The sequence below is a fragment of the Haliotis rubra genome, unplaced genomic scaffold (assembly GCF_003918875.1).
Source record: "Haliotis rubra isolate DU_JTF1 unplaced genomic scaffold, ASM391887v1 Scf706, whole genome shotgun sequence".
Classification (NCBI taxonomy): domain Eukaryota; kingdom Metazoa; phylum Mollusca; class Gastropoda; order Lepetellida; family Haliotidae; genus Haliotis; species Haliotis rubra.
The window spans coordinates 70,507-95,631 of record NW_025767420.1 but is presented as its reverse complement, the minus strand read 5'-3'; the positions used below and the strand labels follow the sequence as shown (position 1 = coordinate 95,631).

Genomic DNA, 25,125 nt, shown 5'->3' with positions numbered 1-25,125 from the left:
CCACAAAGATGAGGCCCAGGTGATTCCAGAATACACATGCTACAGGTTAGTGTTTGTTTACTTTTGGTATGAATTTGTCTGAATAATGTCTGGTGTACTTGTTGAACACACTTCTTTGTATCAGAAAAGAAATTAACGAGGAGAGGTACTTGCTTGATAACGGTGTTAATAGCTACACCACAATGTCGCTCATATTATATTAAAGAAGTTGTATATCCATAGAACTCTCCTTGTTGTTCATCACACCAACTTCTAAATGCCACTCAGAGAAGGAAAAAATGTCAGCATATTTAAATTATGCTTCTCCATTTGTTAAGAATATTGTTTTCCACCTTTGACCTATCGGAATGAATATGTTCATTATGTGACATGTCTTTCTCTACAATAGTAACTTAAATCTGATAATGATACATTTTCTCATAACTGGCAGTCATGAGATAATATTACCCTGTGTCAGTTTGGATAGTAATACTCCACTGATGTTTTCCAGGATGAACACCCCTGAGAGAAACAGATGTTGTATGACCAATTCTTTCCCTGGACTGTATCAGCTGACCCACTTAATGCTGGTGGATACTTGTGATGTTGAATGTAACATCAGTGAGGTCGCTGGGGAGAATATAATCACCCATGATGATTTTGATTTTTGTCTGATGATAATTGACACATGAGAATAATAAGTATTGTAGAATCTCAATTGTACCATTTAGACTACCATTCAAAAGCTACATTATTCCTTGTTTCAGTATTTCAAATACACACTGTGTTCACTGACACTGTGAGTCCATTATAATTGTGATGAGCCTTGATGTAAGTTGCAAACCCTTCACACATGCTGGAATAACAAATGTGAAATATTTTTATTCAAATTTAAAAGGCTCCCACCTTAAAAGACAATGTACCCGATACCCCCTTGCTTCTGACATCAGATAGTTCAGACCTCCAGTAATGGTTCAATGTGTTTATAATATTTCAGTAATTCACTCATGCTTAGTTACATTTGACAACACCTGAAACACAATTTCAAATGATTTTCTTATAATTAAATTTTTATTGTGTTCATTAAAATTCTGGCAATCTGATTGGTTAACTGGGAACATTTCTTTTGATTTCATTTCCCAACGAATCTAAAAAAATAAGCCACGCCCACCGAACCGGACTACTTTCGGACCTGAGGAATGTCGGGGAATACCTTTACACAGCGAGGGAATTCCGTTGCACTCAGGTACCTTAATGAACTTTGGATAAACATTGAAGTGATACATTGTGGTTAACATAAACAAACAACTCAAAATTATCTGTGAACGTTAATAAAGTGTTTATTTAATAAAAAAGTGTTTGTCATAATACATTATTTGACTGGTTACTGTGGTTACCACGTACAGTCAGCGCCTTTGTCTTGTTTACATTCCAACAAAATGGCCGATTCCAAGTACGGACGTTTTGATCTGGGGAATTTTGAGTCGATTTTCGAAGATCAATCTACTGGAAACGTTGCAACTCTTAGCACGGATAACATTGATTTTCCGGATGATTTAGACCTGGAAGAAATTGAAAGTTTGTTAGAGATAACAGCATCAACCAGATCTACAAACACATCGGCAAATCACAACAATGCAAGTCGATGATAAGCCATCCCAAACACATCGTTTCAAACGTTTATCAAATAATGATTTACTTCGAATGGACGACTACAGACAATCAACATCCACAAAAAGAAACACAAAATGGGGTGTTAAACTATTCCAAGGTAGATATACACAATTCATATAAATGTTATTTTCAAATTCCATCCTACTTATATTTTCTCAAAACGAAACACAGTTCATCAGCACAAAGTTGTATTTTTAAAAATGGAACAATTATCAGAATGAGATTAAATTATGTAGATCTAACCGAGAAAAATTATTTGCTATAAAGTTACCTAGTTCAAAGTTTACATAGTTGGGTCTGTCGTAGTCAGGTTTCTAGATATTGTTTTCGTTCTGTTTATTTAGATTGGTCGTTCGAGAGCGAGGGGAGGACTGCGGATTTTTCAACAATTACACCAGAGGAACTTAACACAAAGTTGAGATTTTTCTACACTGAGGCACAGCCTAAAAACCAGGAAACAAGATGTGAAAATATGCCGGCTGCACATGCTGCCGAGTATCACAAGAACACTTTAAAAAAGGTTCGTTCTGCCCTGAAAAGACACTTAAATGATATCGGGAGAGATATTGACATTGTAAGAGATAAGCAATTTAAGTCTGCAAATGATATGCTTGATGCTAAATTAAAGTACAATGTACAACATGGCTTGTCACGTCCCACACAACATAAATCAATCATTGAAACAAGTGATCTGATGAAAATTAGCACTTATCTGCATTCGGCATCCAATCCTGTTATCCTCCGGTACAAAGTATGGTACGACTTGGCCATCCACTTTGTAAGTCGTGGTCTTGAATTTCACCAGCAGCTTACGCCCACATCCTTTGAATTTGCGGTAGATGATAGCAATGTTGAATATGTCACACTGTCCCACAAAACGAAACAAAAAAACATCCAGGGTGGTCTCAGCAGCGATGAAGCGCAAAGCGACAAACGAATGTACGCGACGAATGATATAAACCAATGTCCCGTCAATGCACTTCGCCAGCTCCTTGACAAAAGTGACCCAAATGCCGGATCACTGTAATAAAGATGCACTTAGTTCTCCAGACGCACACAACATTTGATATACAGCAACCCCAGTCAAAAAATACCAGTTCACTCGTTTCATGTCTGACATATGTCGCAATGCCCAATGTATTCAGTCAGACACTGCTCATTGCCTTCGCGCCACAGCAATCCAAGCCATGAGTGACGCTGGCTTTGAACTTCGTCACATAATGTTTATGAGTGGCCATAGGAATGAAAGTTCCGTGCGTAGTTATAGTCGCCACACAACGACTACTCAAAAACTAAGAATTAGCGAGACGCTTTCCGCCATTGTAGCGCCGACAAGAGCATGCGCACGTTGGAACATCAGTTCATGGCATCGCAATCCCAGTCACATCACAGCCCCTTTCCACTTGCGCAAATACTGCTGCCACTAACAATCTCAGTTCCACTAACTTCATGTCATCGGGTTTCATTTCCAATTCTCACTTTTCAAACTGTGTCATTCAGTTCGCTGGTAATAATTCAAATGTTTGAACTTGAAACTTTGCCGTTACCGGAACGCGTCACGTTGTGTTGTTCCGCTCTGATTCGCAACCCCGATGTTAGCTTGGTTGATTGACAGCTGTTTGGGGGTGCTCTATGCTGATTGGCTAATGGTTTGGCAGGCGTGTCATTTTATGTAAATAAGTCACCTGAGTCATGTCACGCCATTACCGAATTCTTACACCGAAAATGTTAATCGGTGGTAACAAAGATATCTGTTTCGATGAATTTGATTGTGTTTAAATAAAATATTGTTGAAAGCATATAGTATTTGTTGTTGAATTTGATTATAAGGATTGACTGTGTATTTCTTTTGTTGACTGTGTATTTCTTTTCGTTGCAATGTGCAAACTTTTGTAAGAATCCGCTATGCGGATTCATACAGTTTGCACATTGGTTTTTAGTTTCATACCTCAATGCAATGAAAGAAATACACAGTCAATCCTTAAATGTTTTCAAAATGTGATCTATCATTTAGATACTGGTTATTTGTGGTGAGAAGAGACAGCCTTTAAAAATGGTACAGATTGAGGTGGGGTCCCAAATGATACTTAGAAATATATTGTGCAAGCAATATGCCAATATACTGTACATTTTGGGGATTGAATAATGGCCTAAATATATGTTTGGGATGTGAAGTGATGATGAATTTAAGGGGGATCACCTATTTTGTTCTGGAAAGGTAGAGGTCATCAATTTTGTACACATGAAAATGATTTATGTTTCAAATCTTTTCGCAAAGTTCCGTTGCCATAGCATTTCCTCTTTCCAGTGCATCCCAAAGCGTTATAGGCTATGAGAATAGGTTGTTTACGTGAACAAAAACTGAAGCACTTATGTTGTGCGCGTAATCAGGTCAGCGCTAACGTTATTCGTGTAACACTAATTTCAGTGTACACTAATCCTATGTTCTAACAACTATTACGACCGCATTAATGCTCTGTGTAATGTGACATAATGGGGAGTAAATGGTTTGACGAATTTACAAAGCAACTACTCAATAAGAAATTCCGAGAAACGGCAACATTACAATAACTGCAGTACCATTCTATTAGCATTATTTTTCGTCCAGACACGCTAGTTCTTCGTGCTTTGACAACAGTTGTCAGTCGGGACAACTTCCAGATTCCGTAATTCGTAATATAAGAACCACAGAGTTAAAAGTAGGTTTAATGTCGATTTAAGTTTAGGCTTGGCCGATAGGCAGGCCAGTATCAGAGTGACAGCTACTGTTGGACCGTAACTACCGCAGCGCTCCAAGCGGGCAAGGGAGCGCAACTCCAGGAATGTTCCCCATTGAGCCGAAGGTCCCCCTTTGTTGTTGATATAAGCCAGAGCTGTTGAGTTGTCTGTTAATATCGTCACATTGAAATCCAGAATAAAGTTACTGAAAGCTAAGATCACCATTAAAATGGCTAAAAGTTCTCTGTGATTGGACGATTTTGCGGAAATTCTCAAATTCCAGGTTCCAGAGGATTGTTGATTGTTCATAGTACCGCCCCATCCTGTCTTGGAAGCGTCAGTAACAATCTGAACATCAAAAGATTTTTTGCAAAGTTCTATGCCATTAAAAGCGTTGCCGTAAAAAGCGTCAACCACCAGTTCAGTTCTTCTATGGCACAACTGGTCAAGGTGAGGGCAGAATCCCATGAATCTCTGGTACTTAACAACCAGAAGCTGCACACAAGAATAGTTTAGCTGGGCCTACAACCCATGCCCCTGAAACACACTGACCACATACTTTAGCTAAGCTACGAGCTGTAACTGATTTCACGCGAAGAAGTCTTCTCAAGTCTATCTTTATGCGTTGCACCCTGCATCTCTTGGCTTTGATAACTGACTGACTGAGTTTGGTTTTACGCCGCTTTTAGCAATATTCCGGCGGGGGACACCAGAAATGGGCTTCACACATTGTGCCCATGTGGGGATTCGAACCCGGGTCTTCGGCGTGACCAGCTAACGCTTTAACCATAAGGCTACCCCACGGCCCCTTTGATAACTACATATCCAGAGCATTGATTCACAAACTGTAAGTAACTTAACTCTTAAGCCCTTTTTTACACAAATATATTTACTATGTGTAATATATTTTGGAGGACAATATCATGTATATCATGAGCCGTGCTGTGCACGTATGATACGAAGTATAATAGCTAATTTGTTTAGATGTTATGACAGACATGATAGATATCATGAGCCACATATTTACTGGTCATAATTATTGTTTATCCATGGGGAAGCGGTGTCCGCGACCTTCCACCCCCAAAAAAGTTGCCCATGGTAACCACGGATATTTCTTTGTTTTTAACCTTTCTATCCTTTGTTATATTAAAATCAAAATCTTTCACTTGGACACAACAACTACTTTCCACCAAATTTTGGTTTACAGTTAGAAATAGATAATCATGGGGGCAAATAATAAAATCAATCTAGTTTCAGCCAATTGCAGAGGTTTAGCCGATAAAAGTAAAAGCAAAGAAATTATGAATATATACAGAAAAAAGAAATTCTCTATCATATGTTTACAAGATATACATGTTTCTATAGACCATGAAAATATGATGACAAATGAATGGGGTTTAGATTGCGTTATTGTTCCTTTCAAGTCAAATGCAAGAGGAGTTGCCATCCTCTTAAACAATAATTTTGAATATGAAATACACAAGATATCTTAGGATGAAAATGGAAACTACATCATTTTAGACATAACCGTTGACGGTATTAGATTTACCCTTACGAATTTATATGGACCGAATGTGGACACTCCTACTTTTTATATAGACTTATTCAATAAGATTGTAACTATGGGTAATGATTCAATTGCAATTTGTGGAGATTGGAAACTTGTTTTAGATCCTTCGATTGACCTAGAAAATTATAAGAATATCAACAACCCTAAGGCTCGTCAAATCGTTTTAGATAATCCAGAAAACATGAACTTACTAGACTCATGGAGAGAGGTAAACACTGACACGAGAAAATATACATGGTGGAAAAGAAACCCTCGCCAACAAGCTAGGTTAGATTTCTTCTTGGTCACTGAAGACCTGTTTAACATAAGAACCAATACCTCCATCATACCAGGTTATAAGAGTGATCATTCGGTTGTAACACTATCTCTATCAACACAAAATAGCAAGGAAAAGGGACGTGGGTATTGGAAGTTCAACACATCATTATACGACATGGGGAATATATAGCATTAGTAACTGACTTACTCAATGATACTAAGCATGAAAGCGCAGATCCTAAGTATACAGATGAAGAAGTAAACAACACAGATGATTCAGACTTACTCTTAACCATCAATGATACACTGTTTTTGGAAACACTCTTAATGAAAGTCAGAGGGAAATCTATTTCATATTCGTCATATCTAAAAAAGACTAAAAAAGAAAAATACAAAGAATTGGAAGAGAACATATGTCGTTTAGAAGGATGAAATAAGAAATGCTTTCCAAAATGTTGATGAAACACTTCTCTCAAATCTTTCAAAAAATAAAATCGAACTCAAAAAAATAAAAGAAGAAGAAATGAAAGGGATACAAATTCGTAATAGAATCCAATGGTAAGATGAAGGGGAGAAACCTACTAATTACTTTTGCCATCTGGAGAATAGAAACTACACAAACAAACTTATTAATTCTCTTATAACTGACAGCGGTCATGAAACAACAGATGGAGAAGAAATAAGGAATGAACAGAAGATTTTTTACGAAAATTTGTATAAATCAAGTAATGTAATTGATGATGACAGTAAAGCTATATTCCGAACTACTGACACCCCTTCCTTAAACAAAGACCAGTCAGATGAATTAGAACGTGAAATAAGCCTCGAGGAACTAAATCGATGAAAAACAATAAAAGCCCTGGCCTAGATGGTTTCCCTATAGAATTCTTTAAGTTTTTTTTGAAGGACCTTAAAATATGGGTTCAGGGGTATGTTAAGGACACTTTCAACCGGAACTCCTTGACAATGACTATGAATAGAGGAGTGATCACATGTATCCCAAAACCAGGCAAAGATAGAAGATTCCTAAAAAATTGGCGCCCTATCTCCCTCCTTAATGTATTGTATAAGATTATAAGTACTTGTATTACTAACAGGATAAAGAAGACACTTGATTATCTCATTAACGAAAACCAAACGGGTTTCATCCCAGGAAGATGTATAACAGAAAATATCCGACTCCTCAACGACATCATGTTCGAAACTAAAATACAAAACAAAAAAGGTCTATTAATCCTGATTGATTTTGAAAAAGCCTTTGACACCGTCTCCAAGAATTTTATTACGATGGTACTGGATAAGTTCGGGTTTGGATGTAATATACCGAAATGGGTAAATATATTGATATCAAATGCTTCTTCATGTATTATTCAGAATGGACATTTGTCAACATTTTTTGAAAATGAAAGGGGTTGTAGGCAGGGTGATCCAATCTCCCCATATTTATTCTTACTCGTTGCCGAAATACTTTGGATTATGATAAGAAATAACGAAAACATAAAGGGAATTGTGCTAAACGAAATTGAGCATATTATTGACCAGTATGCTGATGATACTGAATTATTCTTGGATGGATCGGAAGCATCTCTTAATGAAGCTATGAAAACACATTTTACAATATGTCTGGTCTAAAAATAAATATGGATAAAACCAAAGCAGTTTGGCTTGGGGCAATGGCTGGCAGTAAGACAACTTTATCCCATGATTTTAACCTAGATTGGCATAGTGAAAATTTTGACGTTCTGGGAATAAAACTTAATGCAGACTTACAAAACCTATGGGTGATCAATACTAAAAAGAGACTTGAAAATATTAAAAGAATTCTTTTGAGCTGGAAAAAACGAAATTTAACCCTGATTGGAAAAATAACTGTTATAAAAACTTTGGCTCTATCTACTCTTGTTCATATCCTCTCTTCTCTCCCAAATCCACCAGATGAGTTTATTACAAACTTGAAAAAGCCATTTTTTAACTTCATATGGAACGATAAGAGGGACAAGATAAAACAACTAAATTTAATGCGAAAGTACGAGGAGGGTGGCCTCAGGATGGTCGATGTTAAAACTTTTATTGATTCATTCAAACTTTCTTGTTTAAAGAGATATGTTTTAAAATCAAACTGCTATAGACTAGCCGGTTTTCCAATAGAACACATCATTACGTTAGGAGCGAATATTAACAAAAACTACAAAATTACAAATTCGTACTGGAAAGATGCACCTGATGCCTGGCATAGCTATATAAAGGGATATGTAGTTAATGATATTAACATAAAAGAAATTCTTATGCAACCTCTCTGGTTAAATCACCAGTTTCACAATCCATATTTGATAATCAATAACTGGTTCAAACAAGGAATTGTTCATATAAAAGACATTTTCAATGACCAAGAGTTACTCTCATTTGCAGAACTTAAAACAAAATTTGATATTAAGGGCACAGTACTTGACCTAAACCGGGTCACTCTAAGTATTCCAAAAAAATGGAAAGAAGTCATTCAAACAGCTGGACACCCAAGCATAACAAATGTATCGATATGTTCTCCTTGGAATGATCTTATTAAACCTAATAAAGGATCTAGGTCATTTTACGACTGTCTCATATCTAAATCCAATTTTCCAAACGTATGTGATAAATGGGAAGGTGAATAAAACAATCATATCGATTGGAAGACCATATTTTTGCAATAAAGACAAACCATTAAAGACACAAAGCTTTTGGATTTTCAATACAAATTTATACATAGAGTTATTTATACAAAACGAGAGTTGTTTAAAATGAAACTAGTTGATAATGACATATGTACATCATGTGGCGTAAGTGAGAATATTTATCATGTATATATTGCAAGTCCAACCATTAGAATATTCTGGAAAGAATTCACCAATTTTTTTAATTGTGTCCTGCACTGAACATTCGTACTCTCAGCTCAAGATATACTATTTTGTGCTAATAGCGACCCTTTGCTCAACCACAGCTAGTGACAGTGTGAATGGTATAACCAATGTAGTCAATAGAGTGATCAGGCTCAAGCTTGCTCTTTTCAAAATTGATTTTAATCCCTAATTCTTCAAAGGAGTCAATTATCAGATCTTTGTGGTCACTAATAAAGAAACTACTTGACATGAGTAGAAAGTCATCAACATACACAACCACTCTCAAGCCTAGAGAACGTAAATATGCTGCTAGTGGTCTTAAAGTCTTATTAAAGTTGTAAGGGCTGCATGACAAACCAAACACACCACCTATAACATACAACGTTCCACAGAAAAGCTAAGTAATATCTATCATGGGGATGGACAGGGATATGGTACAAACCGTTCTTGAATCTAACGATATGAGTAAGTCATTTGGTTCAATTACATCAGCCACAGTCCTAATGTCCTTATTTTGTAAGCAAGTGAAGGGCAAAATGAGTTCAAATATCTAAGATTATGAATTAAACGGAACTTTCTGTTCTTCTTGGGAACACAACAAATGGGAGAAATGTAATCAAAAACATCACAATGCTCTATAATACCTTTTGACAACAGAGATTAACTTCAGAATCAATAAATTCACATTCCTTAAAAGAAAGGTCCGGTTTGGAAAGTTAAATATTTCAGGAGATCTGTTTATTGGGATATGAACACCCTTCTCAATCCACTGTAAGACACTCTGTGAAGCACCAATTCTCCTCCATGCGTCAGGATGTAAGCAACCCGCTACCATCTCATTTCAACAGTAGAAGGGAGGTAACTCTGTAGTCCTAATCCTCGTTGTCGTCGCTTGGTTGGGTGCGGCCTCTACCTCGCTTTGGGAAACCCCAATGTACAAACTAGGAATACACGTCACAATCACCGTGACCTCTCCCTCTAAAATTTCCATGGAAAAACGTAGATTTCCCCTACTGAAACTGGGCGTAGTAGAATTGTCTCTCTGGTTGACGTTGGATACCGCGGCAATGGAAGCAGCATTTTTCAAACAGTTGAGAACTGTACCTGTTAGTCCACTTGTGTTTGTTTGCATCACACAGAAATATCTCGAATTGGTGGGGTCCAATTGACCCTGTACAACAACAGCAGAGTGTTCATCCTGCAAATGTTTTGATATGCACTTTTGAAATCACAAACTGTGTGTTCATATCGTCGGGAGAAAGTCCGGATTTGACGATGCTTGCTAGCACTTTCAAACATGTCTCAACATAGCGCGCTGAACGACATAGTGTTATAATGAGATCTGTCACTCGCCCTTACGCCCCTCTTGGTTTCATTAAATCTGAGGTCAGGGGGTAACCTTATTCTCTGCAAGCTGTCCTTCACCGTAGGAACTCGCCTTGTATGTCAACGTCCACTGGATCCAGCGTTGGATGAGCGGGTTGACTGGTAACATCCGGCCCCGCTCGGTCAGTTTGATGACCCTCAGGAGCGGCTGCACTGTTCTGTAGGTCACCAATACACCTCTCTAAGTGGTCCTGGCATCTCAAAACATAATTGATCTTAGAACAAAGTTCAGCAATTACCGAATCTCTGGTTAAACTTGGTGCGTTATTCTCATCTGACATTTGACGTCTGCTCGCGGGAATGTACTGAGCATGATACACTAGCAACACCTGTCGCTAGACGTCACATGACTGGTCACGTGATTACAGTATCGTTCTTTCATGTGGATGTTCATTTGTGCTAGCATTCAACAGAATCATTTGTTCGAGGTGAAGTGTAATGAGACCGACAACATACACTAGGTTGCACTTAGAGCGTACGTGTGAAATATAATTCACGTTGGCAATCTATAAAATGTCTAGATATTACAGTCATGATATAATTTCACTATATGTAAAAGCAGATGGTGTGCTTTTTATTAAGTTTCAAAATGCTTACAAATATGATAATAAACTAATTAGGATTCTAAGACAAAATATAAAGACGTACATTATTTTTCAGTTTCTAACATTTTTTATCACTGGCAGATGGTTAAACTTCAAAATGTTTTCATTTGTTATTGTAATAATGAAGATGGAAATATTATCGAGTAAAAAAGAGTTCATCTTTGTTGATCAATCTATACTTATACATGTACTATCAATTGCACATGCGAGTTTTGCAGCCGAGGACACGAACCAGTCAAGAATTCTGGGATATCATCCGGGTACTCACGGGTGAAAAACAATAACAAAAGCAACAACTCTGGATCAGTGCCCCTTTAAAACACTCAATTACTATACCATGAAACCTGCCAACACCAGCACACAGTCAAAACCTGCATAAAATTTTGGTCCCGCCATTTTACAACCATATTAGGATCAATAAAACATTGTCTAATCCGGCACCTGTCTATTCCATATTCAGGCACAACTTCCGGTCCCAACAAGCAATTTTAACTGTAAATAACACTGTCTAAACCGCCATGGGTATGAGCAGTCCAATCAAGGACCCATACTCCAATACACTAATTAATCCTCTTGGCATGCTAGATAATCAGGAAGTAGTGATTGCGTGGTGAATCAAACACTCTAAGCGGGCATGGGTATGAGCAGTCCAATCAAAGTGAAGTAGACAACTTTAAGTGCAGCCTTTCCTTTTTGATTGATGATTATCACCTGAGGATGTTTTCAAATGCAATGAAACGGGTCTTGCGCTTTATGCGTTACCTGACAAGACACTGTCTACTAAGACTGATGCTGCTAAAGGTGACAAAATTTCAAAGAATAATTATCTGTCATCAACATTGTTTTAATTTGTTGCAAACTTACAAAAGATTAAAGGCATTATAGAGATAAAGAGGTTGACGAGCGTAAATGGCAGCCATGTTGGAAAATGATTGTCACTGTCTAATCTGGCACCCTGTCTAAACCGGCAAGGACTGAGGATGTCACTATCTGCATTATTTGAGGAAAGTTGCTGCGCCAGTACCAGGGGACCAAACTGATGGAGTCCTTCTACGTCAGTCACTGAGAGATCGTGCAGGTAGTGGGAGGCAAAAACTGTCTCTCTCCAAAAACATTCGTCTATAATAGATGTCAGAAAACAATTGCTGTGAAGAGCCATTGTTGATGCTAAGGCCCAAGTTGAAAACTGTGGTAGGGTAAAAAGTCTATCTGGATGTCCTGGCAGTTGGTTCTTTGCAATGAAGTCTAATCGGAGACCCAGAAAAGCTGCCATGCTTCTTCCTCTTGAAATGTTATCAATTGAGGTCCAGAGCATGGAGTTCAAAGTGTGATGCACTCAAAGTCCTTCTCTTCTTGAGGTTCTTAGTCGTTGGAGACAAGGTGTCGAAGGACAACAGAGAGGTCCTAAGCTGGAAGTTGGAACTTTTTTGATTGGTCAGATAACTTGTATGAGCGCAGAAGGGACTGGAGTTCAGCTACAGTGGAAATCTTATTGCCAGTTGCCATAGCTATCACCGTGTTGATTGCTGCTTAATAGGTGGCAAGAGTAGACGCCTTCAACTTCCTCGCAGATGTTGTAGGTAGTCCGCAACAACCTTGGCAGAGGCTGTAGTAGGAGATGCTACGCCCTTCAATCTGCAGTAATCTTCGCACTTCTTACAGAAGGGACTGGAATTCAGGTACAGTGGAATAAAATACAAACAAACAATGGTATTGGTTTTGAAGCATTTACTGCTAACAAACGATGGGGGTCACTGACACAATTTTTACAAATATGGAAACGTCATAGAACAAAACAGATGACGTCAATATTGAGCGTGATGACATTCGACCTTGACCTTTGCCCATACTACCAGCCGCCATCGCTTTTCAGCGCTCAACAACGTTAGAATTCCAGTCGATGTTTTCATTGCTGCATGTTGTAATTCATGGTACAATTGTTAAGGTTGGCACCAGCAAAAAAGTAGGTAATGACACATGTACATTTGGCGAATGTGAGTCAGAAATATCGTCAATATTGAACCCAAGTTCAAACGAGCTGTAGGTGACTGAACATCAAGAGCTGAGCTACTTATGACATCACCTTACAAGCATTTCAGGGCATTATCAAGTTACAGTGGCCCGCTCATTTCTGATAACATTCGGGCGTTTTAATGACAATTCTATCCATTTTAGCTATAATGTGAGATAACTCTGAGAATTGGTCACGGTAATGAGGGCCATGCCATTATTCGGGTAGGTAAATTGCCCATTGCAGAATTTCAAAATGTGAACCAAGCTTTTTGAAATTATTACATATATGTTTTCCAATTTTTAGTTAAGGATGGGTGTTAAAGGCAATGAATAAACAAAATGCTATTTGTTATTACTGAACCCGGTGTCTGTTTGTTATTGACAGTGTTACCACCCACACCATTTTGGGTGATACCACTTGAGATTGGAATGTGAGGCCGCATCACGTATTGATGCGTAACTAAAGAAAGAAAGAGTTCCAACAGAAATTGTACATAAAACTATCATGGTAGAATGGAGATAAACCTAATGTGTTTTGAAATTAGAGATAGTATATACAGAATTATAATAGCTCTGAATTTAAAGACTTAGAAAATTAGAGTCATTACAATTATGTTATACTACCTCTTAATTAAAACACAGTAGGTTTATTTCCTATTTGCTTCAGTATAATTCACTTACTAAGAAGAATATACATTTCATTTGTAAGATACAGGATAAGATTCCTAAAACTATGACTCTGATAAAGCACCTCTTCTTGCTATGCCTAAGGCACAACATACTTGTTTACACAAAATATAACAACACAAATGCAAATGTTATTTTTGATGGTCTGTTGAGATTCACAGAGGGAAAGCTTGAAGAAAGCCCTCCACCCAACAATATATAATCAATCTCTAAGACATGCAGTGAGGTGAGAGTAGTCATAAACTTAGAATACAATGTTGCATACTTTGGTTAGATGCAAGGGAAGCCTTAAAACAATTCAGCAGGTCTATCCATCGATCTGAAATGATCACACGAAATGAGAAAGAATAGAACTAATTCTGCAATTACAGAGAAATCAACTTGAGTACCTGTGAGAGTGGGCTCTTCTGTTATTGTTGGTCTCCCAGTCATTCGAATGGAAACTTCATCATCTAGCTGCAGTTGAAGAAAGGTGATGAACTGTAACAACTGTTCTATTTCATCCTGTAGAGTGGATCTGAATCATAGAAAAACAGTATTACCTCTATAAAATCCTCATATCATTTCCTGGTTTACCAGGATTAATTACAGGCTGCCATGTGATAGTTTGAATACTGCTAAGTGCGTTGTTCCAAACATTAATTCTGACAGATTGACACTGACAGATTTCATCTTCATCGATACAGACATTTCAATGCATGAGAAGGCGTTAAGGATAGAATTTATGACAAAAATGCAATAGGGGTAAAAGTAAGAATTAAGACCATCATATGACCATTATCAATGCAATATGGGCATTGTCACTTCAGGTCAGTGATATGTATTATTCATTTATTCAAATGTACATCATCATCACAAAGATTGAAACTTTGTATAACTTTTCATTTAACTTACTTGCAAGATTGATAAGTGTTGTTGGTAAGAACCCTTGAATTTGAGCTTAAAAATATACATCTGCTGTGCAAGCTATCCGTACAATATTTTGACACACAATGCACCATCAACATTACAAATACTAATATTAATTTCTGTGATTTCCATATCATTTATACTCTGCTCAGAGAAGAATTTGCTCATTGTACCAAATGTCTGGACAAATGTTCTTTTGCATACTCAGTGGTCATTGCCTGGATCAGTCTACAACACCCCTTTATGCCTGCAGTGAACTGTCTACTTTCACTCACAGCTCAAAACCTATGTCTTCTTTCTCCAAGTGAGTTCTTGTTTTAATGCTCTGAGTATTCATGTATATAAATTAGTTTGTTTTACCGATTTAAATAAATTGCAGCAGAGAGATACTGGATGGCCCTTGCACAGTCAGGCTGGTAAGGCTCATCATCAGGTCAGGAACCCTTGCCCCATCTACACGCAGCACAGTCAGTGAATGGGATATTTACAAAGCTTGTAATTTTGTAAATTTAGGAAGGATTTTACCACTACTCCTTTCAGTTTCTCCTTTTCCCAAGGATCCCCTGTTTTAATGGCTCTCTGATGTCAATGTCAGAAGCAGTGTATAGACTTAACTATTTTAACAGTCAATGATAATAACATAGAAAAGTCAAGATTTTGTCAGAGTGGTGCTCTTGAACCTACAACAGAGATCATTCTGGACCACTAAAATATGAAATGTATCCCTTCAGTGAATTCACGCATATATATGGATTAACAAACATGGTCCATAAAAAAAAAAAAAAAAAAATTGAAATAAAACATCACCAAACATTATGATTTGCCATTTAACTTATATCTCCTGTTCTGCCATGTATTATCTAATATGCATAGATTAAGATTACCATATATATTTTCTCATACACTAAGCCCGAAATTGCAATCCTGACTCATACTACATGTGTATTTGCTTCTTTCTCTCAACCCGAGATACATTGGAAACAACTGTTATGTTCCTCAAGAACTATGAAAACATCTCACCAGTATGCATCCTACAGGTGCGCATGTGCATTTCAAAATTTCCAAGTAAAAAACAAAAGTAGTGGAGAGCAGGGATCGCATATGAGTCAGAGTAAGTACAAATAATATTTTTACTAATTTTTTTTACATATTTCACCTTATCCTGACTCATACCATATTTTTGCTTGAATCAATGGCCAGCAATCCAATTTTGAATTCATGTATTGTTCATTTAACCCCAAAAAGGAACTTCCAATCTTCTTGAATCTAGATGAAAAGGGGTAACACCTTACTTTTTTAGCAAAAAGAAGAAAATCATGAAGATTTCATGAATAAGGCTTGCATTGAATATGCTAAGATTAGGTTGTAAATTTAACCGAATCATATCACTCAAGCTCTGCATTAGTCAAACATGGGGGCATTGACACTAAGTCCTTGGTTATGGGACAGTAACCTGACTTCTACAAGTCTATGTGATCGTGGGTGAGAATGATCTTCTTGAAGGAACTGTCAATTGTTGCACTATTACCAAAGGTCCTGTAGCAAAATCTCTTAAATATTGGTTGGCAAAGACAATATCAGACTTCCAGAAACATCCTTCCATAATAGATGTGATGGAGCAGTTGCAGTGAAATGCTAGTGAAGATGCTATGACTCTATCTTTGTTTGGATTTAATGCTTTAGGGGTATGGAGTCCTGCAGCTCTTTAGGCTTTGAGAATTACAGCCCTCATCCAAAACGATATATAGTATTTTTTTTTTTAGAAACTTCTTGAAAGACTTGATAGAGCTATGAATATCATATTTTTTTCATTTATCTTCTTCTTCAAGCCACTTTATGCAGATAAATGCAAAGAGCTCTGACCGGACAAAGTAGTACTAGTATATGTTCTATATCTACTGATCCAAGGATGGATTTTAGAGCTGAAATATGCAGCTCTTTATCATGTTGCTCTGGAAGCTGATTCTCTGTGAGAGTTCAATGTCATCTGATTCTACAACAGATGAGACTGTTGGGACTTGAAGAATGTTCAGGTCCGAAATATGAACTCTAAACTTCTTCTGTTGATCTTTAAATCCTGTGAGGAGGCGATGAATTTCAAGCCCTTGGTGTCACCATTTCGTGTTGTCATTTTCGTTAATCTGCGATGATCCCTGACCATTCGGAGATGGACACATTTCTATTCTTGTACTGCATCAATGATAACTCCTATGATGTGTCAATCTGAACAGTAGCACGTACAGTCTTCTAAAAATGACGACACAATCCCTTTGATGACATCTGGTTATCTTACTGTTATGGCTTTGGTGGTAGCTACAAATACTCATGCATCAATCAACTCCCTTATTCTTCAGTTATTGTGAATCCTGCATTAAGGGTTTGTTTCTAACCCCGAGATTTATGACACAGGATATGCAAAACAAATCTATGAGAACTACATTTTGCCTAGTATGTAGTCAAAACTTCAAATGTACATCAATTCATATGACAATACAGTGAAACTGTATAGTAGACAATGTGGTGTGCCAAGTTTCGAGTAACTAACAGTGTACCTCTAGCCAACTTCCTGTTGAATGTATTATGTCATCGGTGCATTGTCAGGTGGATCTCTGGGATATTTGATGTCTGCAACTGAAATGACTAACACGGCACAAGTGTCATATGCAAACTTTGTATTGTGAAAGGTCAGCAGATGATCATTGTAGTCTTCATTCTATTGATCAAATTAATATTGAGGTGATTATGCTGTGAGAGTAAATTATCGAGCTGTGATCGGTCAACATCATGCTCATAACCTCGTATCTCTCCGATAATCAAGTTTAGGGTTCATCACATCAGTCTTGCTTTTGCTCAATGTAGATTCATGAATTCTTCTGTGAGGGTGTGTAGGGTCTTTGATTCATCACAGATGATGCTGGAGAAAGGAAGCTGCATGATTCAGGACCTTCCAACACTTCTGGCTGTAAAACCGTTAGCCTTCATGATCAATCTTCTGTGCCTTCTGAGACTCCTGTGTGCACGTCACAAATCTTCTTCTAATGTAGGAGGGGGTTTAAAGTAAAGCTGTGTATCGTGGCCTAAGTGGCGAGACGATATATCCCGATACTAGTTTAATGAGGCGAGACGATATATCATGAAAGTATTGGCAAGGAACCTGCGAGACGATTATCATCACGATACAGTGATGGCGATACGATACTTATCCTGATACTTTACAATCCTTAAAACAGGACGTACATGACAGATAAAATGACTGAATCTTTATTTGTTATACAGCAGAACAGGTGTTACATTCACACACACTTAAAAGGCTGTTCATGTAATAAAGTTTCAGCATTTAATGCTTAAGAAAGTACAATCACACATATTCAGTACACCTTGATCTAGGTTTCCCTTGGAAAGTTGTGTTTCTGCACCAATGCTTTCACAGACAATTTATACAGTAATTTATACCAGAATCACTGCAAAAAACTCATAAGTATGCTTTCTAAATTTTAGCTTCTCTTTCTTAACAAAGCTAAGACACCGTTCATAGTTGTTAATAAATGGTGTTATTTGTCAAACAACTAAAACATGTTTCAATTACTTAAAGACAAGTCTTTACAGTTCACAGAGATTGTTTACATGCTTTCACTGATACACTAACTCCTTTGTTCATGTAACAAAGATGGCAGACACAAACAAATTCCTTTTAGGTTCAGTTTGTTTTTAAAATTCAGAAAAGAGACTCCCTTCCTATTACTTATGCAATACTCCCTACAACTTTAAGTAATATTTAAGTAGTATCGGGATATATCGTCTCTTGTGGCGATAGATCGATGTATCATGGACCCTCGCGATATAAATATCCTGATATATTGCCTAAACGTGTTTTGTATCGATGCACTCGTATCGCGCAGTTGACGATGCAAACATCGATACTATCGATGAATCGTTACACCACTAGTTTAAAGCCCCTGAAGTGACCGTTGGTTCTTCACTGTCTCCTTTAACTTTGCTTATTTCTGAAGATTTTTCAGATGAAGGCTTTCTCTTGATCTGTATCTCGCATGTGACCTTCAAATTTGCCTCAATTTACCTCAGTGGTAGAATTCTGTGACGGCAAGGCCTCTACCGACTGAAAACAATCCATGTTAATAGCGGGAACAACAATATCTTCCTGAGGGGAATGAATTGGAACAAATGATGATTGGGACAATGACCTTGTGTTTTTTCCATCTTTTATTGTCCATCTTTCTCCTCTACACTGCAAACAGATAATCTGCAAAATCATTATCCCCAAGTGGGATAAACTACAGTGTACCCTGCTTATAATGCCTCCTGGATATTACAGGTCATTGGCTCCCTCCCTCTGCAAGCATTCTGCGTTCTGCTGTTTATTTTGTTGACAGTTACATAGACAGATTCTTTAATACAAATGCATAAAATTGGTCATTTACAATGTGATTAGGTTGACTGACGAAACATCCACTTGCACAGTTTGAGATCGATTGGGTCATTGGATGAAGAGATATTTACAAAAAAACGGGTCCACATGCATTTCATGCCAAACTATAAGTGTTACTAATCGTCCGCGACCTGGTGCACCACCTGTGACGACAGTTCGACAAGACCGCAATATTCAAGTTTCACGCTTGTGAAATCGGTTCCAAACAGCTGCTGATATGGCAATGAGGACAATTGGGACAAGACAACATCATGTCGGCGCCAAAACGGTGCAAAGACGCCTTGCTGCTTTAAATATCCTGTGTCGTCGCCTGTACCATGGTCCAACCTTATTGCATTGCAACAGACTTGCCAGACAGCGATGGGCAGCTAATGGGGATATCTTGGCAACAGGAAATGGCGAGATGTCATTTTTTCAGATGAATCCAGGTTTAACGTATCCTTTGCAGATGGACGTCGAGGAGAAAGACATGAGCCAAAGCGTGTCCTTGAACATGATGGTTTTGGAGGAGGTGGTGTCATGATCTGGTGTGCTATCAATGCTAACTTCCAATCCAAGATGTAGTGGTTAACAGCAATCTGAATGCTCAATGTTATGTGGAAAAACATTCTTCGTCCAGCTGTACTCACAATGATGGATCAACATGGCGGTCGTAACCTTTTGGGTTTCAGCATAATAATGCACGTCCCCATGCAGCCAGGGTAACAAGGGACTCTTTGAATAATGAGAATGTTCATGTGATGGACTGCCCTTCATTGTTCATTGATGAATTTGGATGGCGAGTTCGAAATCAACTTGTGCCAACAAAGACAGTTGCTGAATTGACTCAGGCCCTTCAACATCACTGGTAGACCATCCCACAGCTGTTCCTGAGACATTTGTGCCTTTCAATGCCCCGGAGACTGCGAGCATGTCTTGCAGCGCATGGTGGACACACACGATATTGACTGTATGTGACCCTTGCTTTGTTTGATGTCGTTGTTGCGTCACTGATGCCTTTCAATGCCCCGGAGACTGCGAGCATGTCTTGCAGCGCATGGTGGACACACATGATATTGACTGTATGTGACCCTTGCTTTGTTTGATGTCGTTGTTGCGTCACTGATGCTGTTGTTAATAGGACATTTTCAGATGAAATTATCCACAGACGTTCACTTAAAGCATATCTGCCAGTTACATTTATATATGTTCATATTTGTGTGAGTAAAGAAAGTATGAGTATCGAATTGTGTTTTTAATGGCTTTCAGTATAGTTCCAGACATCAGGGTAAAAATAATGATTGATATAAGGAACTGAGTTCGAGACATTGGGGTTCGACTGTACCTGGTTATAATGCCAATCTGGATATAATGCCATTTGCCAATGGTTTTTGAAACAAAAGTCCACTGGCTGCATGTAGTATACAAATATTATATAGAGTATGATGCCAACAAGAAAGCCTGGATGACAGGAGCCACCTTTGCTGAATGGTTGAACAGGTTTATTATCTATATTGTAATGTTTAGGGACACATGATGAACATAACGGTTGTGGGTCCCAGTCTCATATTGTAAGATCAAATTAAACTTATTTATTTCTATTTGAAATTATTTTTTTTGATAGATATGATGCATAAAGGGCCTAAAGAAATAATCTGATCCTAATTTATGCAACAAATTAATAGTTTTGATAGGATGGGTTGAATTAGAAACACAGAAAATTATTCCCCAACCATCCCGTTTGGCAATAAAGGAGAGAGAGATGATAACTAGCTTGTCATGTGGGACGCTGGTGCACATGCACAGTGGGGGGGGTGCATTCAGGTGAGATGTTTTCACAGTTGTTGGGGAACATAACAGACCTTTCCATTGTTTCTTGGGTTAAAGGAGAGAGAAACAAAAAGTATAACTTCAGTGTGAACAATACTGAATGACATTAACAATAAAAACATGAATCAAGATATACAGTTTTGGATACATTCAGACTAAATTTCAGGTATTAAATGCTTATGGTAATGACTTTGCAATTTTCTAGTTACAGTAAAGGTTCAGTAATTTCCGCTTTTGTAGGGAGGCTTATGTAAATCAGCTCACTTGCCAGTGATAGCAAATCATCATGAAAGCCGACAGAGAACTTTAAGTGAGTACTGTCATAAAGCCACAACAATTCAGAAAAAATATTGGATATATATACACAGCCTGGAATGCCATCATTTCATTTAGAAAGTTCAAAATTTTCCTGTGTGAGTCCCCACAAGACCCCTATCAGTGGAAGGGTGCTCCCACCCATAGTCTGCCCTGGCAACGCTGCAGTCAGTGCCCTATTGAGACACCAGTGCTGGGACACAGGGCCCTAATCACATAAAATCCAAAATCATGCCTGGTTCAATGTGATAATCTGACATTCACCTGGACATTTGGAAAGGTTCTGTCAGCATACCTTGCAGGTTATAGTGAGTGAGTATAGTTTTACGCCGCTTTTAGCAATAATCCAGCAATATCACGGCGGGGTACACCAGAAATGGGCTTCACACATTGTACCCAGGAGGGGAATTGAACCTGGGTCTTCAGCGTGATGAGCCAACGCTTTAACCATTAGGCTACCCCACTGTCCCTGTAGGTTATAGAACACAAATTAAAAATGATCACCTAAGTAAGGAGCTAAACTCCAGACTGTGTGTGTGGCATTGCTTTAACCATAACTGTACAACCTAATGAAGATGTTGATAGTTCAGCTTATTGACCAGTCTCGGCATTGCTCACCTGAGATGCTGCACAACATCATCCAGCTGCAGGTAGTTCAGCTTATTTCTCATTCTCTGCATCTCTTCACTTAAGTCTTGGAATGGTATGCTAAAAGTAAGAGTCAAACAATGTGGATTTTATATCAGTTTGTACATTACAATATTCAATTACATTATTGAGTCACAAAACTTTAAAATAACGTAATTTATAATTTAACTTGCAAGATATTTTGTAAGCATAATGTTAAAGCATATAAACTTTTTATCTAATTGACCTTTGTTGTTGTCAAAATGATGCACGACATATTCACAAAGAGTACCTGGGAGGTACTTCTTTCCATATCTGATCACAAGTAGGGACAAAACACATGAAACTAACCAACTGCATCTACACTAGTATCGGACATGTAGAGAGACAATCTGATGTGCGGGAGAAGGCGTGGCAGAGGGAACAACCACAACCAGGGAGTGACCTCACGCAGGTTCATGACCAGCAGACTGCACGACATTGGCCTGGGAGAGGAGGAAAGCAGGAACCCCAACACCAAGCGGCACACTGGTAGAAACTGTAGACTGAGGTAACAACATCCAAGTTGGGAGAATTATTTTTGAAGGTAAAGTCGCAGCAGAAACAGCCACTGTAGATAATGAAGTTTGCCAACTAGCAAACAAAGTCATGTTGACAGCAGGCATACACATCGTCGTAATAGGGGCCTGTGAAATAGTGATTAACGTTGTCAGACTGGACTTAGATGGGGAGGTCCAAGGTCCAAGTCCAGGGCCACTTCCAGAAAATCTTCATCAGGCGATGGCGACTTAGATCGACGAGCTGTTTGCTTGTAGGGACGATCTTTCCTTGAGAGCTTTGACGATAAGGGACCCTCGGAAAGCCTCCGATGGTCTCTATCCGTCACTTGTCTTGAACCAACACGACAATAAGCAGAAAAAGCATCATCATTGAGATGAGAACAGTAGGAACATAGGTGTGACCACTCACACCAACCTACACAATCAATGCACAATGCATGCGTGATAAATGGCAAACAGAGGGAAAAACACATGGCCACCTCGGTGAGCGACAAGAAAGAGAACAAACAGTTGTCACTAAGGTGACATAATCCCCAGCCGCCAATTATCAAATCAAACTTAAAAAGTAATGAAAGTGAAGGTCGTAGTTAATAAGATGAAGTTAAATGTCAACAAAAACATGACCAGTCAACCTCTCTTGATATCTTGTTCTGTAGCTGTTCAAACACACAAATATTTTCAAGACTCACTTTGACCTTGACAAAAATGTCATGGTGTATCAAATATGCAAAAAAATAGTTATAAAGAATTGCTTATCAAATAAACATTCAAGAGCAGTCTAGAAAGTATACGAAGAAAATCCAGTGAACCATTCTTGAGATATCTTGTTGACAATCTTGACATACTGAAGTCTTCAAAGTGTTGGTGTGACCTTGAAATTTATATGAAGGCCACCAAAATCGACTGAGTCCTATATTCCCTATATGAAGCTTGGTGTCAAACATGAAGAAAATCCAGCATATGGTTCTTGAGGTATCTCGCTGACAAGTTTAACATGCAGGTTAACATGCTGAAATCTTCGGAGCGTCACCGTGACCTTGAAAATTAAGTGAAGGTCACTGACATTGACTGGGCCCTGCACATTCCCTAGATGAAACTTCGTGTCAGATATGAAGAAAATCCAGGGGAACGGTTCTTGAGATATGTCGCTGACAAAGTAACACTATAAAGTCCCCTTGTGACCTTGAAATGAAGATCAAGGTCACCAAACCTGACTGGGATCTTTTGCATACTGTGATGAACCTAGGTACCATGTATGAAAAGAATCTAGTTAATGGTTCTTAAGATATTCCAATTCATATGTACGTATGTATGTATGGACGGAGCTTATTGCTATATCCCCCACTTCGCGCTATACGCATGGCTGGGGATAATGACAGCAGTGAGATGTCATGTGACCATCTGAGAGCTTAACACGCTTTACAGACATGATTGACAGGTCCAGCAATCGCAGTGGGGAGAGAGATGTCAGTGACAGAGGCCAGAAGATTTGATTCAACTTAACCTACAGCACGTTTCCACACCTTGGTTGAAGAAGAGAGAGAAGTGCATACCATGAGATAGGATAAGTTTTAAAATTTATGTTGTGATTAGGACAGTTGATGATGTTGTCTGAGACTGCTGATTTTTGGTCTGATTTTGTGGTAGATGTTAAGTGTTCTTTGATTCTGATATTTATGGGCCGGGAGTAGGGCTCTGACGGGTAGCAAAAATCGGACTCAAGTACCCAGGGGATAAAACCCGACCCGGACTCGAGTACCTGACACTTATAGTGTAAATGTTAGTGAGAGCTATGTGTTTGTTTTAGGTAGTTTTCAATGGAATTTCACGCAAGAATAAATTGAAAACTTTCCTTAAAACACGTGGTTATCAATTTGACGAAACACAAACCTAAACTCATGATTTGACTAGCATCGGTCAATGCAGGGTCACATTCTTCAACTGAGCACTGGCGCAAACAGCCCACAGCAGAAACCGATTCATGTGAGGTATAGCGTCACGTGTCGCAACACGTGGTTATGAATACACAAAAATCGAGGGTTTGTAAAGGTTTGAGACTGGGCTAACAATGAGGTTCAACCCACAATGCAGAGAACAAAATTCAGAAAAAACAAGCCATTGTCAAAATCAGAACATTTATTAAAGCACATTTCGTTTAACCAATATCAAATGTGAGTTTCTTTGAAAAGATTGCACATTGTAACAAAGTGCATCATGGACGATCGTCCACGCGTCTTATGGTAAGAACACATGACTTTAGATCCCACTCGTCTGTGATGTAATGCCCTGTGACGGTGATGTATTAAACCGTGGGTGGCAAAGCTGGTCCAGATATCTGTTGTCAAAGATACGCCAGGTGACTCCTATAGAATATCTTGAAGCTGAGTTTTGGTGTCGGCATATTACTTCATAACGTAATCATGGAGGGTCTTTGGGCATGTTACCATACTCAGCAGCAAAACAAACGTCAGTACGTATCCAAATTAGATAGGCACTGTAATCAAATCATTACAGAATTTGACATAAGCAGATCAAAAACATGTTTGTGTACAATATCTTGACACATCAATGAATAACTCAGAAGAATTTCAAGACATAATAATAATAATAATAATAATAATTGATTTATAGAACGCCTATTTCCAAAGGATATTGCTCAATGGCGCTATGAAGAAAAAAGATTGTAGACAAT

General features: G+C 38.2%; 1 protein-coding gene across 1 annotated transcript in view; it reads right to left on the bottom strand.

The window, feature by feature from the left end:
• Window positions 1–25,125, bottom strand: part of LOC124259012 (coiled-coil domain-containing protein 24-like) — an 88,961-nt gene that overhangs the window by 10,162 nt on the left and 53,674 nt on the right. The window contains exons 6-7 of the mRNA XM_046693077.1: window positions 21,865–21,954; window positions 14,156–14,283 (exon numbers count right to left, since the gene is read on the bottom strand). Coding sequence (XP_046549033.1) covers window positions 14,156–14,283; window positions 21,865–21,954 — 218 coding nt within the window. The remainder of the gene's footprint in view (window positions 1–14,155; window positions 14,284–21,864; window positions 21,955–25,125) is intronic.